General features: G+C 39.2%; 4 protein-coding genes across 4 annotated transcripts; all 4 read right to left on the bottom strand. All coding sequences in view use genetic code 12, as the record gives it.

The window, feature by feature from the left end:
• Window positions 1-29: 29 nt before the first annotated feature.
• Window positions 30-3779, bottom strand: CANMA_004507 (uncharacterized protein; the record flags this gene model as incomplete). Its single annotated transcript, XM_051816791.1, has 1 exon — window positions 30-3779. The coding sequence occupies one exon, from the start codon at window positions 3777-3779 to the stop codon at window positions 30-32; it is 3750 nt and encodes a 1249-aa protein (XP_051669929.1).
• Window positions 3780-4069: 290 nt separating this feature from the next.
• On the bottom strand, window positions 4070-5894 carry RRS1 (Rrs1p; the record flags this gene model as incomplete). Its single annotated transcript, XM_051816790.1, has 4 exons — window positions 4070-4311; window positions 4366-4774; window positions 4828-4918; window positions 5272-5894. 4 exons carry the CDS (start codon window positions 5892-5894, stop codon window positions 4070-4072), a joined length of 1365 nt encoding a protein of 454 aa, XP_051669928.1.
• A 116-nt stretch (window positions 5895-6010) lies between these two features.
• Window positions 6011-8032, bottom strand: CANMA_004505 (ERMES complex Ca(2+)-binding regulatory GTPase; the record flags this gene model as incomplete). Its single annotated transcript, XM_051816789.1, has 1 exon — window positions 6011-8032. One exon carries the CDS (start codon window positions 8030-8032, stop codon window positions 6011-6013), a length of 2022 nt encoding a protein of 673 aa, XP_051669927.1.
• Window positions 8033-8212: 180 nt separating this feature from the next.
• CANMA_004504 (uncharacterized protein) lies at window positions 8213-9835 on the bottom strand (the record flags this gene model as incomplete). The annotated part of the gene is made up of 1 exon (XM_051816788.1): window positions 8213-9835. One exon carries the CDS (start codon window positions 9833-9835, stop codon window positions 8213-8215), a length of 1623 nt encoding a protein of 540 aa, XP_051669926.1.
• Window positions 9836-12292: the final 2457 nt, after the last annotated feature.

Below are 12292 nucleotides of genomic sequence, written 5' to 3'. Positions count from 1 at the left end.
TTTGCGAAATCTATTAACCTCAATATGTGTTACTTATGCAATCGTCTCTCTGCTGCTATACGGGCCATTCTTTCAGTTGCAAGGCTGTAGGCCAACTTGGCTCGTTGGTTCAACCTCAAGCGAACAAACTCCTTTTGTCCTCGAGCAAAAAGGATTCGAAGAATTATATCCTCTTTTAGTACCATATTGGCATCTGGATCGGTTTTGGCAACTTTTTTCTCCTTTGCCGCAAGAGCTCTATTCTTTGCAGTAGCACTGGCATACATTGTCTTGCTCCTGTTGAGACTGCCACCTCTCTTGACTGAGGTTATGGGGCCCTCGAAACTCAGTTGATTACGGTTTGTGAGCATCTGCACATAGCCAGGGGAGAGAATATCCACCTCCTCAACCAATTCTCCCTCTGATTGATCATAATATACTGGTATCAACAACAATGATTGGTACTTTTCTGTTTTCAAGTCTTCCAATGGTGGTCCATTTCCTTCATTGTGAAAAAATTCGGTCAACAAATCTAACCAGCGCAAAACAGTCTCAATTTCAACCACACTCAAGGGGCTATCAAACCCAAACATTGCTTTTGTCGATATCGACACGTTGGCAAACTTGGAGGAAACCGCCAGCCAGCTACTGGGATCGACATCAACTTTCGCTTTTGACAATTTGGGTAATAGCAACTCATCGGCACATTTGATAACAACATTCCAGGTTGCGAGCATAACTTCCATAAAGAGATCGTCTCTCAAGTAAGTTTTGAGGGTGCTTAAATTTAAATTTAAGTAATCGCACAAGTTTTCAATTGATGCTTCGAATTCTAACGTCGACGGCTGTCCCTTGGCACAAACAGCCTTCAAGTTTGCCTTGGAAAAACAATTCTCCACAAATCCCAGAAACTTTTCAACCATGGACTTGATGGCTCTTTCTTGGGACCTCTTCAATGCCCTGTAGGCCCTTCCCATGACAAACATGGCATCCAAAGTCTCACTTTCAACCGCCACTTCTATTATTACTTTTCCCTGGATATCCAAGTCCAAAGTGAGTTCTTCGGGAAAACCATTGTGCTTAAACTTTTTAGGGTTAAGTTCATAAAATGCCTTACCACAGATTTGATGTTGACCCATAGTTTCGCTCCAAACGACAGCCGATAACTCTAAAGTAGTGTTTGCAGGAATTGTAATCTCAAACTCTTCATCCCACTCAGGATCGGAGGTGCGTCTAAGCACTCTTGTTTTGCCAATGGATTTCTTGCTGCCAAGGTCAACTAATTGTACATATGGATTGATCCTTCCAAACGTGGAATCTTTTGACAATATGATATTTTCTGCCTTAACCACCCTTACTGTGAATACATGGCTTAGGAAGTTGTTTTGTGAATTGGGTTCGTACGTTGATAATGATTTCGAAATAGACTCAGGGTCCAACCATTCTTCAAGCTTGGCAAGACTATCTATCATGGCAGCAATGTTGTTAAGAGCAATACATGTCTCGGCTTCGAAATTGTACACCACCGCCGGCTCCGCTCGGTTAAAGTTTTGAATACTGTTGACCACACTTTTGACCTCGTTGAGCCAGTTCTTTTTAGCCTCTGGTAATTCTTCAGTATCACCTTTAGTCGCTGTGAGTTCAGTGTTGATCTTGGTGGTAATCTGTTCAGAATAAAACAAAGCACAATTTGAAATGCCCCTCAATAGCTTAGTGTAAATCTCCAGGGCCTGGCGCTCATCTTGCCAGCCTTGCTTGTTCAAAATGGTCAAATATTGTCTAATGATTGTAAAAATATCTAACACGGCTCGGCTATTCCGCTTGCTACTGTCCTCTATATTGATTGGCTGATAGTCGTCTTTTTTCAATGCTTCATTGACGATATCTCTTAGCCTCTCCTCAGACTCCTCCGCCCAAGCGTTCAAAAAGGGGAAAAAGAACGCTTCCAAGTCGAATTGAAATTTTGGATTTCTCGGTGTCACTTGGTAGTATATATCTCTCACTTCTCTAAGCAGTTGGTATACTTCTAAAGCGTCGCTTACGGGCATACTTTCGTTTCTCCTCTTGCACGAGCTCTGTATGTGGCTCAAGATCATTTTTGCATCACTTGCAAACATCCCGGTAGTAATTGACGCAACTGTCTTTGCCACAGATAAAAACCCCAAAAACGGATTTTTGTACTTTTTCTGGAGACTTCTGATATCGCCAATAAGTTTGTCGCAAATGTCCAATAGATGTAACACATTCAATGTATCATCTCGCGGTAAGTTTTCCAAATACTCTTCGTACCTTTTTCCAGATATTTTCAAAAGCGCTTTGGTTAATCTCTTTTCCCATTTCTTGGGCAATCCCGAATCTTCAACTCGATAAAATAAAAAGTCTGTCTCTATATTAGTTGCAAGGAACTCGAGATAAGGTCCGAATTTTGGTTTGTCATCCTTGTCGAATAATTTGGTGAAACAGTGTCTCAAGGAAAAGAATAGCTCATTGTATGTGATTGTTAGATTTTCGATCCACAATTCTTGGTCCTTTACGCCCCAGAAATCCTTTTCTTGCCATTTCATGCCGCCATTTTCAGCTATTTCTCTAAGTATTGCAAAGAGATCTTGAATAGCATTCAATGATATGCCTCTTGTGACTCCCTTTTCGCCACTTTCTGTTAAGTTGGTCGAAAATAAATCAAGCTTATTGCCTTCCGAATAAAGCGCAATTGCCCTCGTTGGAAAATCAATGAACCAAACACGAGCGACAATGTTCAAAAAGTCAACAAAATTAGGTGGTAACAGGAATCCAGTGTCTGTAAACCCGTCTTGAGATACATGTTGGACTAATAGTGACAGCAAAAGTAAATAAAAGCCTCTTGCTTTGAAACTCGGTGGAAGTATATGGAACTCTTCATTTTGAGGAATCAGTGGAGCGCGTGGGATATTGGAGTCAGTAACAACTTTGTACCTGGCTTGTAATTGAGATACAATATCCTGTTGCCTTTTGCTCCACAGCTGAGCTGCAAGTTCGTTGGTATATTCACCATTTTCTTCACTCTTTGATAACACATTCTTGACATCTTCATGCAACTGCTTCGTCGAAACTGAGTCCTTATATTTAAACACATCTGTTTGTATCTTTGTATTGTTTACATCAAACACTGCACGAAATACTTGTAGCAACTTTTCGTTCATATCATCAACTCTATAAGACTTTGTTGGATACTTGAACTCCTCTTTGGCGCTATTCTTTGGGCCCAGATTTCCCTTAAACTCGTTTTTCCTTTCATAAAGTCGTGAAATGAGTGCCTGGTCTGAGTCTTTTTTGCTCTTTAATATATTGATTAAAATGTCAATAAACTCGGAGCTTTGTCGAAACACTTCAGACTTGATTTCAGTTTCATCCACAACCCCAACCTTTCTCAACTCTTGGTTGGCATAGGCGGCAAATTTGGGTATTAAGAAGTCAACATTACGCAAATCTGTGTCCTTTTGCGTGTCTAACAAGTCTCCATATAGCCTTAGCAAAGACCGCCTTGTTTTCTCATCCGTCAATGCTGTCTTCTTGGTCATGACGTCTTGTAGTCGAGAGTTGAGTAGCTTCATGGCGTAGCTGGGTAGTACTGAGTCTAGTAACATGCTCAGTCTTGATGGTGTTTTCTGGAGATTGCGGGTTGGAGTTATAATTGGAGTCCTAAATCGAGTCTCATTACAGTATTCAAGAAGAATCACCTTGAGCACATATTTGTATAGCTCGTCCTTGTTGACATTTTCAGAAATATTCGATGGCTCTGAGTTCATAGTGTGATCATCCATAATGCTCTACTGGTTCTTTTCAATGTGTAGCCTCGTTTTTCAATCACTAGTTTCTTACTTCGGATAAATAATTTGATTCCACCCGCGGAATGAGCGAGACGCTCTATTTTTTTGACACAATAACTTTTAGAAAGAAAGGTGAAGGCATTCTCAGGGAAGGGCATCCACATTTTGTTGATGCAAATTGGTGGTTGCACCATGGGATGGGGAAAAACCAGTCTGTAAAGTCACATATATATTATACAAAAGAGAAATCAAACATTACTAACTTATACAAATCTACAACCATTTTATTCTTCCTCTGAAGTTAACTCCTCTTCTAATTGCTTTGCAGTTTTCTCCAAGTTTACATCTGTATTGTTGTCTACCACAAAACCACTTTCTTCACTGCCTGCGTTGTTTGTTGTCTCATCTGATTTCTCTTCCTCATCAACGACTACCTCGTCTTGGGCAGACAGGTTATTATCGATTTCGTCAGGCACAAAAATATGCTTTGACAATATTCTATTCATCTCAAAAGCACCAACAGACTCTAATATATATGGTTAGTATTTTCCTTCACTAAAGACCATCACCTAATACATACTCTTTTTGAACAACTTTTGAAGTCTATCATCACAGAGGATTTGTCGTTTATCAGCGGGATTTTGCAAATTGTTGTCCTTGATGTATGCCCACAAATGTTTCACCACTTGAGGTCGTGAGCATCTCTCCTGTGCAATAACATTCTGTAGTTCGTGGCTTAGAGCCATTTCTCGATTGAAAGCATTATTGGGAGTTCGCTTTGTCTTCTCCTTGGATGGGGATGCCTTGGTTGCTTTACGTTTGGTTCTTGGTTGTCTTCCACCTGACTCTTGCCTCAGTAGCTTTGCCGCAAGCAATGCATCTTGTCGCTCCATTTCATCCCGATCTCTCTTTTCTGCATTCTCTGACTCCTGTTTCCTGATACTTTGAAGATTGTAGTACCGATTTAAGATTACCTCGTTGATTTCCTTCTAAAAAGCCCCAAAGTTAGTACTATATATGTCAAAACAAACGGTAACCATACACATGCCTTGTGCGGGTTCAAGTCTACTCCAAACAATTCCTGCAACGCTTTTCTAATCTTTTTCACTGTAATTTCCTCCAAATTGGCAACACTAAGAATCGCCTAAATCTCGGTTAGTATTGATCAATTGGTTAAAAAAAATGCGTTCCTTGTATTATGAATGCATACATCTATAGTGGGTAGATACTTCTCAGGTTCATAGACACTCATTGAATTCTACTTGGATATCAACGTTTCAGAAAGTAACTTAATAGCGCCAGAAATTGGAATGTAGAAAAATAAATAATTAAGTAAAAAAAATAAAAAATGGAAGAATAGGGTGAGCCTCAGTATGGCCCTGCAAAAGCTACAACCACTTTCTCCCCCACGAAGCACGGGATCAAAACTACATTCTTCAAAGCAAGATTTCCATCTATTGAAAATTAAACCGCTACTCCCCCTTACTTGGAAGCGTTCCTCAAATTTCGCTTATGTTGTAACTCATTCTTCTTTATTAGCTTCTTCCTCTCGGCCCTAGCCAAAGTTCTAGGATCGACCAAATCGTCTCCATCATCTCTACCTCTCTTCTTTGGTTTATCATCCAACTCCACCAACCACTGGTCGTCCAAACTTTTGTTATTACCCTTGTACCCCCATTTAGGCATCCATTCGCCCTTTTCTTCGTCGTATACCAACTTTCCGTCCTTGGCTTTTGGCTTGATACCTTTTTTGGCAGCAAATTGTTCCCACTTGGTAGGTGGTTTAGGCTTAGGAATGGCTTTTTCACGAGGCAACAATGTCGTTGGCTCGGGTAACTGAATTAATGTCATTGACGAGCTGTGTCCCGTCAGTGATCCTTGATTGTCAGTGGTTGTCTTTACCGGCAACGACAATATCTGGTTTATTAATAGTTGTACATTGTCTCTTGTGACTGACGAAATGTATTGTTCCTTTTCGGATTCGTTTTTGCTTTTCAATTTATCGTTTGACAAGGGATTTGGGTCAAAAGTCGTGAGGTTTCCAAGATCGTATGTATTTTCTATGGGTTTTTCTACCGTGACTGGTTTGTATTGCTTCTCTGATGACATGTTGCTGTGTGTATAATGAGATAACTTTGTAGTTTTAATTTTCACTCTCAAGATGAGATGGAGTAAGAAAAAAAAAATAAAAGAAATAAAAAGATTGAATTTTGTGCTATGTTTTTCTATCTACGTCGCATACTATTTAACATCCAAATAGACACTAGGGACATCACTCCAATGGCACCACCAGCCATCATCAAATGCTTCGTTTTCTCTTGGTCAACGACTGGTTCCGTTTCCAACCCTGGAGTGGCACTCGCTGGATTCTTTGCAGCATCTACCAATTGTATGAATAGCTCCTGTAAAGATGAAGTCCACGAGGACGATATGTGTACTGGTGAGCTAAGAAACAAGTCTCGTGTGTAGTTTTCTGGTTGAACATCTGATCTCTGTTGTTGCTTGTCCAAGTCTGCTTTTAGCGCAACAAATACAGACGGTATTTCATCCAAATAGGCAGCATATTTTTGTCGTAAATCAACCAAGTATTGGAAACTCTCGGGGTCTGAGGAATCATAAGTATAACATATCACGTCACATTCATCTAGTCTCTTTTTGTTTTCCAAGATTGCCGGTTCTAGCTCGCCCAATTCCTCTAAAATCAAGTAGCATTGCTTACCTCCCCTCAACTCAATATCCTTGATCACCAAGCGTGGTTGAATTGTTGGTGAATACATCTCACTGTATGAGCCGTGCAAAAACAGATCTAGCAATGAACTCTTACCCGCTTTTGGAGCACCAACAACAAAACAGTAAAAAATATTGCGGTCGTTAACGGAACTACGATAAATATTGCCTTGTTTCTGGCGCGTTTTCCTTGGCTTGGTCACTTTCAAAGCTTTGACTGAGTTTCCTTCATCAAATCCCAAGTACGCCAAGTACTCTAACGTGGTCTTGTAGCTCAAAAATGTCGTTAAATTCCATTGAGCTAGCCAGCCTTGTAGCGTTACATATCCTCCTTCATTGCATACTATTGACGATGGGAAATTTGTTTCCAGCCACAATTTGGGAATACCTGGGGTCGGTTGAAAAAGGTTATCTATCTCAATTTCATTCAAGCCACCATCATTATCTCTATCGAACGTGAGGAACAAATCAACAAAAAACTTGTATCCAGTTGGACTCAATTCAACGCTAGAATCGGGATTGACATCGAGATGAGGATATAGGAATTTGTCATCCAAGGACAATGAATTTGTATAATGATTGGCCCGCAATATAATCCAAGTTGTTTCATGTCTACCTGATTCTGCAAAGTACTTGTGCAATAGTATAAAACCGTCCTCACTAAGACCGCCATTTTCTCCATAGGACAATATTTTAGAATTAATGTAATTGACATTGTCATCAAAGTCGACTCGTGAAGCCTCCTTTTGGAAACATTTCTTATGTAATTCGTTAAATTCCTCAAAACTCAAGTATCCATCCTGGTCAGCATCAAATAGGAAAAACACTCGCTTGAGTGCTTCGATAGCACGCGGTCTTAGATTGTGTTCGATAGCGTCAAAAAGTGGCGAAATGGGATATACAACTGCACGCTGGCATATGTAGAACACTTCCACGACATTATAGCCATTCACAGCACTACATCTTATTCCAGCCTCGATCTCTTTGAATTCGTTAATCAAGGGGAGAAACTCTTCGTTGTCTTGGTTCTTCCATGTTGATTTGGGTGACAAGTCCGATTTGTTTGCACATAATATGATTGGCAAATTAACCCCTAGAGATCTGAGCATAGGCATCCAGTGCAAGGAGATCCTTTCGTAAGTGTAGTGGTCAGAATACACTAGACAAATCACGTCGGCACGTTTGAGTTCTTTATGTAGTGAGGTTACATCTGATGAGTTTGTGTCGACAATTGTTGTTGTATTGGGTATATGCGGCAGGAGACCGACTGAGCTCCTATGAGTATATTTTTCGTTATCACGGCCAGTGCGGGTTGTATTATTGGTGACACGTTCGAGAATCACCGACGATGATGCCTCGCGGACAACCTCCTCGTAATCATTTCGTGAAATTGTAATTGGCGGTAGAACATGGTCAAGGGAGGAATCGGTTGTTGACTCTCTGCTATATGACATTATTAGGGACGACTTCCCAACCGATTCATCGCCACATACAACTATTCTTATCAGGTCAGGTAGCATTGAAGTTAGTGGGTGGTAGTGGGGGATGGTTGATGGTTGATGGTGAGAGGGAAAAACAAAATAGAAAAATTATTGCGTGTTGAAGATCCTACACCCGGACAAAGTGTTGCAAAAAAATACAAAACAGAGACATATCGAACAATAATACAAGAAACGTTATCAATGAGTTGTATAGTAGTATTAAAAGAAATGAGAAGAACTAAAGTCATTGTAATCGTTATTTGAGATGTTTGGTAAATGTGGAAGAAATGTGTTGTGTGGTAAACTATTTGAACGTAATGACAGTTGCTGCTGCTGTTGCTGTTGCTGTTGCTGTTGTTGTTGTTGTAAATGTGCATGTGCTGATGTTGGTGGTTGCTGATACGACTGCGAATGAGAATGATGCAGTTGTTGGGTATAGCTAAATGGTGGCTGTTGATGTAGATATTGTTGTTGGTATTGTTGTGTTGGCTGTGTAGTTTCTGCCAAGGACGACGCTTCTATCTCGTCCTCTTCCCGTTCCTCTTCTTCCTCCTCTTCCAACGTGGGGTTTTCTTCAGCATCGACGAATTCTGATAAATTGTCATTGGCACATATTCCTTCAAATATAAGTTGCTCGCGTTTCTCAATAATAGTTTTGATATTGTTCAAGTCAAATAATGTGAAATTACTAATAGATGAATTTAAACAGTTTTGTACTTCATCAAGCCAAATTCTTTTCCGCTCGGACGGATCTAATTGCTCATAAGCTTGCATACTCTGTATAAACAAAGTTGTCAAGTCTTCTTGTTCCATTTTACGCAACTGACTCAAAACTTCGTCATACAATGAACTATCTGGCATCAGGGTTGAAAGTGAGGGCCAATTCTTAATGGGAACATAAAATGTAATAAAATGGCAAAATGTCGTTGGTGAACTGGTTTGTCTTGAGTCTGACATAGACTTTTTCGTAAATTGATTGATGAGCCATTCATTGGTGATAATTTTGGCCTTTATTCTACGATCACGCAACTTTCGCCTGAGCTTGCTTTTCTCCTTTTGACCACTAGCTAAATCACTCGACATCTGAGATCTAGCCAAGCTTTTCTTTGACACTCTCCTCTTTCGTGACGACGACCTACCCATAGGTGATGACTCCAATGAGGTGGTGGTGCCACCACCAGAATTGTAGCCTATTGAGGAAATCTCGAAGCTTTTTCTCCGAGCATGCTGGTTTCTGATAAAGTTGCATTCGTCAATGGGGTGCCAAGAGTCTCCTTTTCTAGTTTCCAAATGGCGTAAAAGAGACCCCTTGTGGGTAAATTGTTTGTGGCAGAACCGACAGACCTTGTCTTCGTTTCCTCCTTCGGTGCCACTTTTAGATTTACGCATCAGTACCGACTGCTGTACTCCTTGAAAACCAGAAGAGTTTCGACTTGAAGCATTATCATGATTTTCGTCGGAAGATTTTAAAATCGGAATCATTGACAGGTCGTTCAACAAATGTGGTTGCTCTGGTGGTGGAACACCTGTCTGTTGCGGCTGTTGTTGTTGTTGCGAAAGAATAGAGGGGAGCATTGGCTGGTGCCGTTGAAAGTAAAGTGATTGCTGAAATTGTGGTTGTGACGGCTGTTGCTGCTGCTGCAGTTGTGGTTGTCGCTGAAAAGGTTGTTGTAAGTGCTGAAATTGGAACGATTGTGGTTGTGGTTGTGGTTGTGGTTGTGATTGTGATTGTTGTTGCGGCAGTTGTTGCAAGGTATACTGAGATTGTTGAATATTTGGTGGGAATTGTTGTGGGTATTTCAATTGGTCTTCGCTTTTATTGCCCTCCTGTTTAAGGGTCATGCCATTGTACATGGTAAACACGAAATGCTTTATTGAATAATAGTGAATCTTAACGGAACAAAATAACTTTGCTTTGTTAATGTTTGCCACTATAGTCCAACCATATGAGAAAGAGGTTGTGGACTGTTTGGCAATATATAGTAAAGAAATCAGAATTGGGCGTAGAAAACTGACTGCTGGACAAAGTATATATATATATTTATTTATGTATAAATTTAATGGGGAACAAAAAGATTTTGATCATAATGGAGGGGAATAAATAGATTTTTCGATGATAATAATTCACAATCCCACTGAATTTAAATTTCACCAATTTGTACTTCATTTTTCTTTTTTGGTTTTTTGCACCTTGTGCATTAGATTTTTTTTCCCTTGTTTGAATAAAGTATAAAGTTTAAATATATCTCTATGGAGTGGGGGAAAAGGGCGAAATGAGCGGCTAATTGCAATAGCTGGAGAAATAAGTTATGAATGTGACACATTTGTGCTCCTCTAGTTAAGCATTTCCGTCGGAGTTGATATAGAAAAGGTACATATGAAACTAAAAAAAGGGGGACTCCTGATTGTGCTGTGGTTACTTTTGTCTAATAGTAGGGACCCAGCCCTCTTTTGAATCTAGTAATTGGGAAGCTGCTTTGGTGTCCAGTGTAAATTTTCGGCCGTTTTTGTACTTCCACTGGCTCTTTGCAGAGTCTGTTCTGTTTGCAATGCCAATGTACACACTTCTTCATTATGAGTTTCGTTGAGAGGCAAACCACTTTACATCACAATCCTACATGGTAACTCTACATACTACTCCATTGCTGATGTAACGTAGCTTTTTATACCTAAAGGTAGCAAAAAAAGGGTTTTAAAAAGCTTTAAAAGTTTCAACTTTATCATTGAAAAGTAGATATTTACTAAAGGTGGACAATTGTTTAATTTTGTGTAGAGTTACATTTTTGTGTTAATTACTAGTTTAGGGAGTTTTTTTGTAAAGAGTGCGTAATTCTTTATCGCTACCAATTTGTGTAGATGGTAGCTTTTTTACTTTACTTTACTCTACAACACAATTAAGTAACCCTACATATGATATTTTTAGTGCCAAAGTTGTACAAACTAAAGCGTTTTCCGCGTGCAAAATAGCATCAAACCCCACACATACATATTTATATATATATATATATATATATCGATGAATAATGACGATCGAAATGCAACTACCCCGTAAATTTCGGCTTATCCACCTGTTGGGAAATAGCATTTCTTTTTTGCAACTACAGATTTAGAATATTGCAGCTCTTAATCTCTCTAATGCATTCCTTCATTCCTTAACACGTCATGACTGTCCCACTAAATACTTAGTCTCAAGCCAACTACTTCACTAAACTTGTTGGCGACATCAAAGCAAGATCTTTTTAGTTTTGCACCACTCAAAATAGTTTCATAACCATATGAATTTAGTGGATAACAGATTTTCTGATCTATGCAGGAGAGAAGAAAATAACAATACATGGGTAAGTAAATTTCTTTCTATTATTTAGAGTATGTGTACCTGAAAGGCATATCACCCTTGCTATTTAAAGAGATGAAACATGTATCTCAGGGGAACGGTTGTGATAGCTTCTTTGACATTTCTTTCACATAGAAAGATTATGCTCGTCTTTTGCAAAGCTTGAGCTATTTACTTCAATTGATGAAAGAGATGACGTTCCCTTCTCTTTCCCATCTATTAAACTCCGTAATCCTTTTGTTATTGTTAAGATAATTCAGTATAATACAATGCAATACAAAACAAGAGCACTTTAAAAAAAACAGCAATTTTAGATTTTGCTTCTTGTACTTCGTTTATCTTAAAAGAACTCCTTTTTACCCCACTCTCACTACCATAAGCAAAAAAAACAATAAAAACTAAAACTCGCACCCTCGGAGTTCTTTATACTTAAATACCCAATTGACTTTTGTCAATGTGGTTAAGATTCAGATAGTTACCACGTATACCTTATTCCTTTGGGCAATGAGTACAATGAGAGAACTTCCCACAGAAAGATCATTAATAAGAGAGATAATGCTGTACCCTGTGCTTTGTTCGAGGCACCTATTTTATATATTTTGTGTGACGGCTTCGAAAACTCACAGGACGAATCCCTTTTGTCATTGAAATTCGACCCTCAAAGTGGAGTAAAAAGTACAATGGTAATACCCTTTTTTATGCAATTTCGCATGACAATAAAAGTACAAACATATCACACACCTTGAAACAACGTCCCTCTTTTGTTTCTCCTTTTCCTTTCTCCTTCTCTCCTGTCGCTCTTCGTTTTTACCATAGACATATTGTTTTGATCAGTTAGCTCTTTTTCTCCTTCCTAACCAAAAAAACAATACTACAAATGGTGCCTGCATTTAGAGTAAAAACTTATATTACACAAGTTCCATAAAGTAATAATGTGTATATGTCTAAAAAGTTTCATAACCCAA

Source organism: Candida margitis (genome assembly GCF_024628925.1).
Source record: "Candida margitis strain CBS 14175 chromosome Unknown scaffold40, whole genome shotgun sequence".
NCBI classification, from domain to species: Eukaryota; Fungi; Ascomycota; class Pichiomycetes; order Serinales; family Debaryomycetaceae; genus Lodderomyces; species Lodderomyces margitis.
Note: the sequence above shows the minus strand (reverse complement) of the source record. Positions and strands in the feature narration are given on the sequence as shown.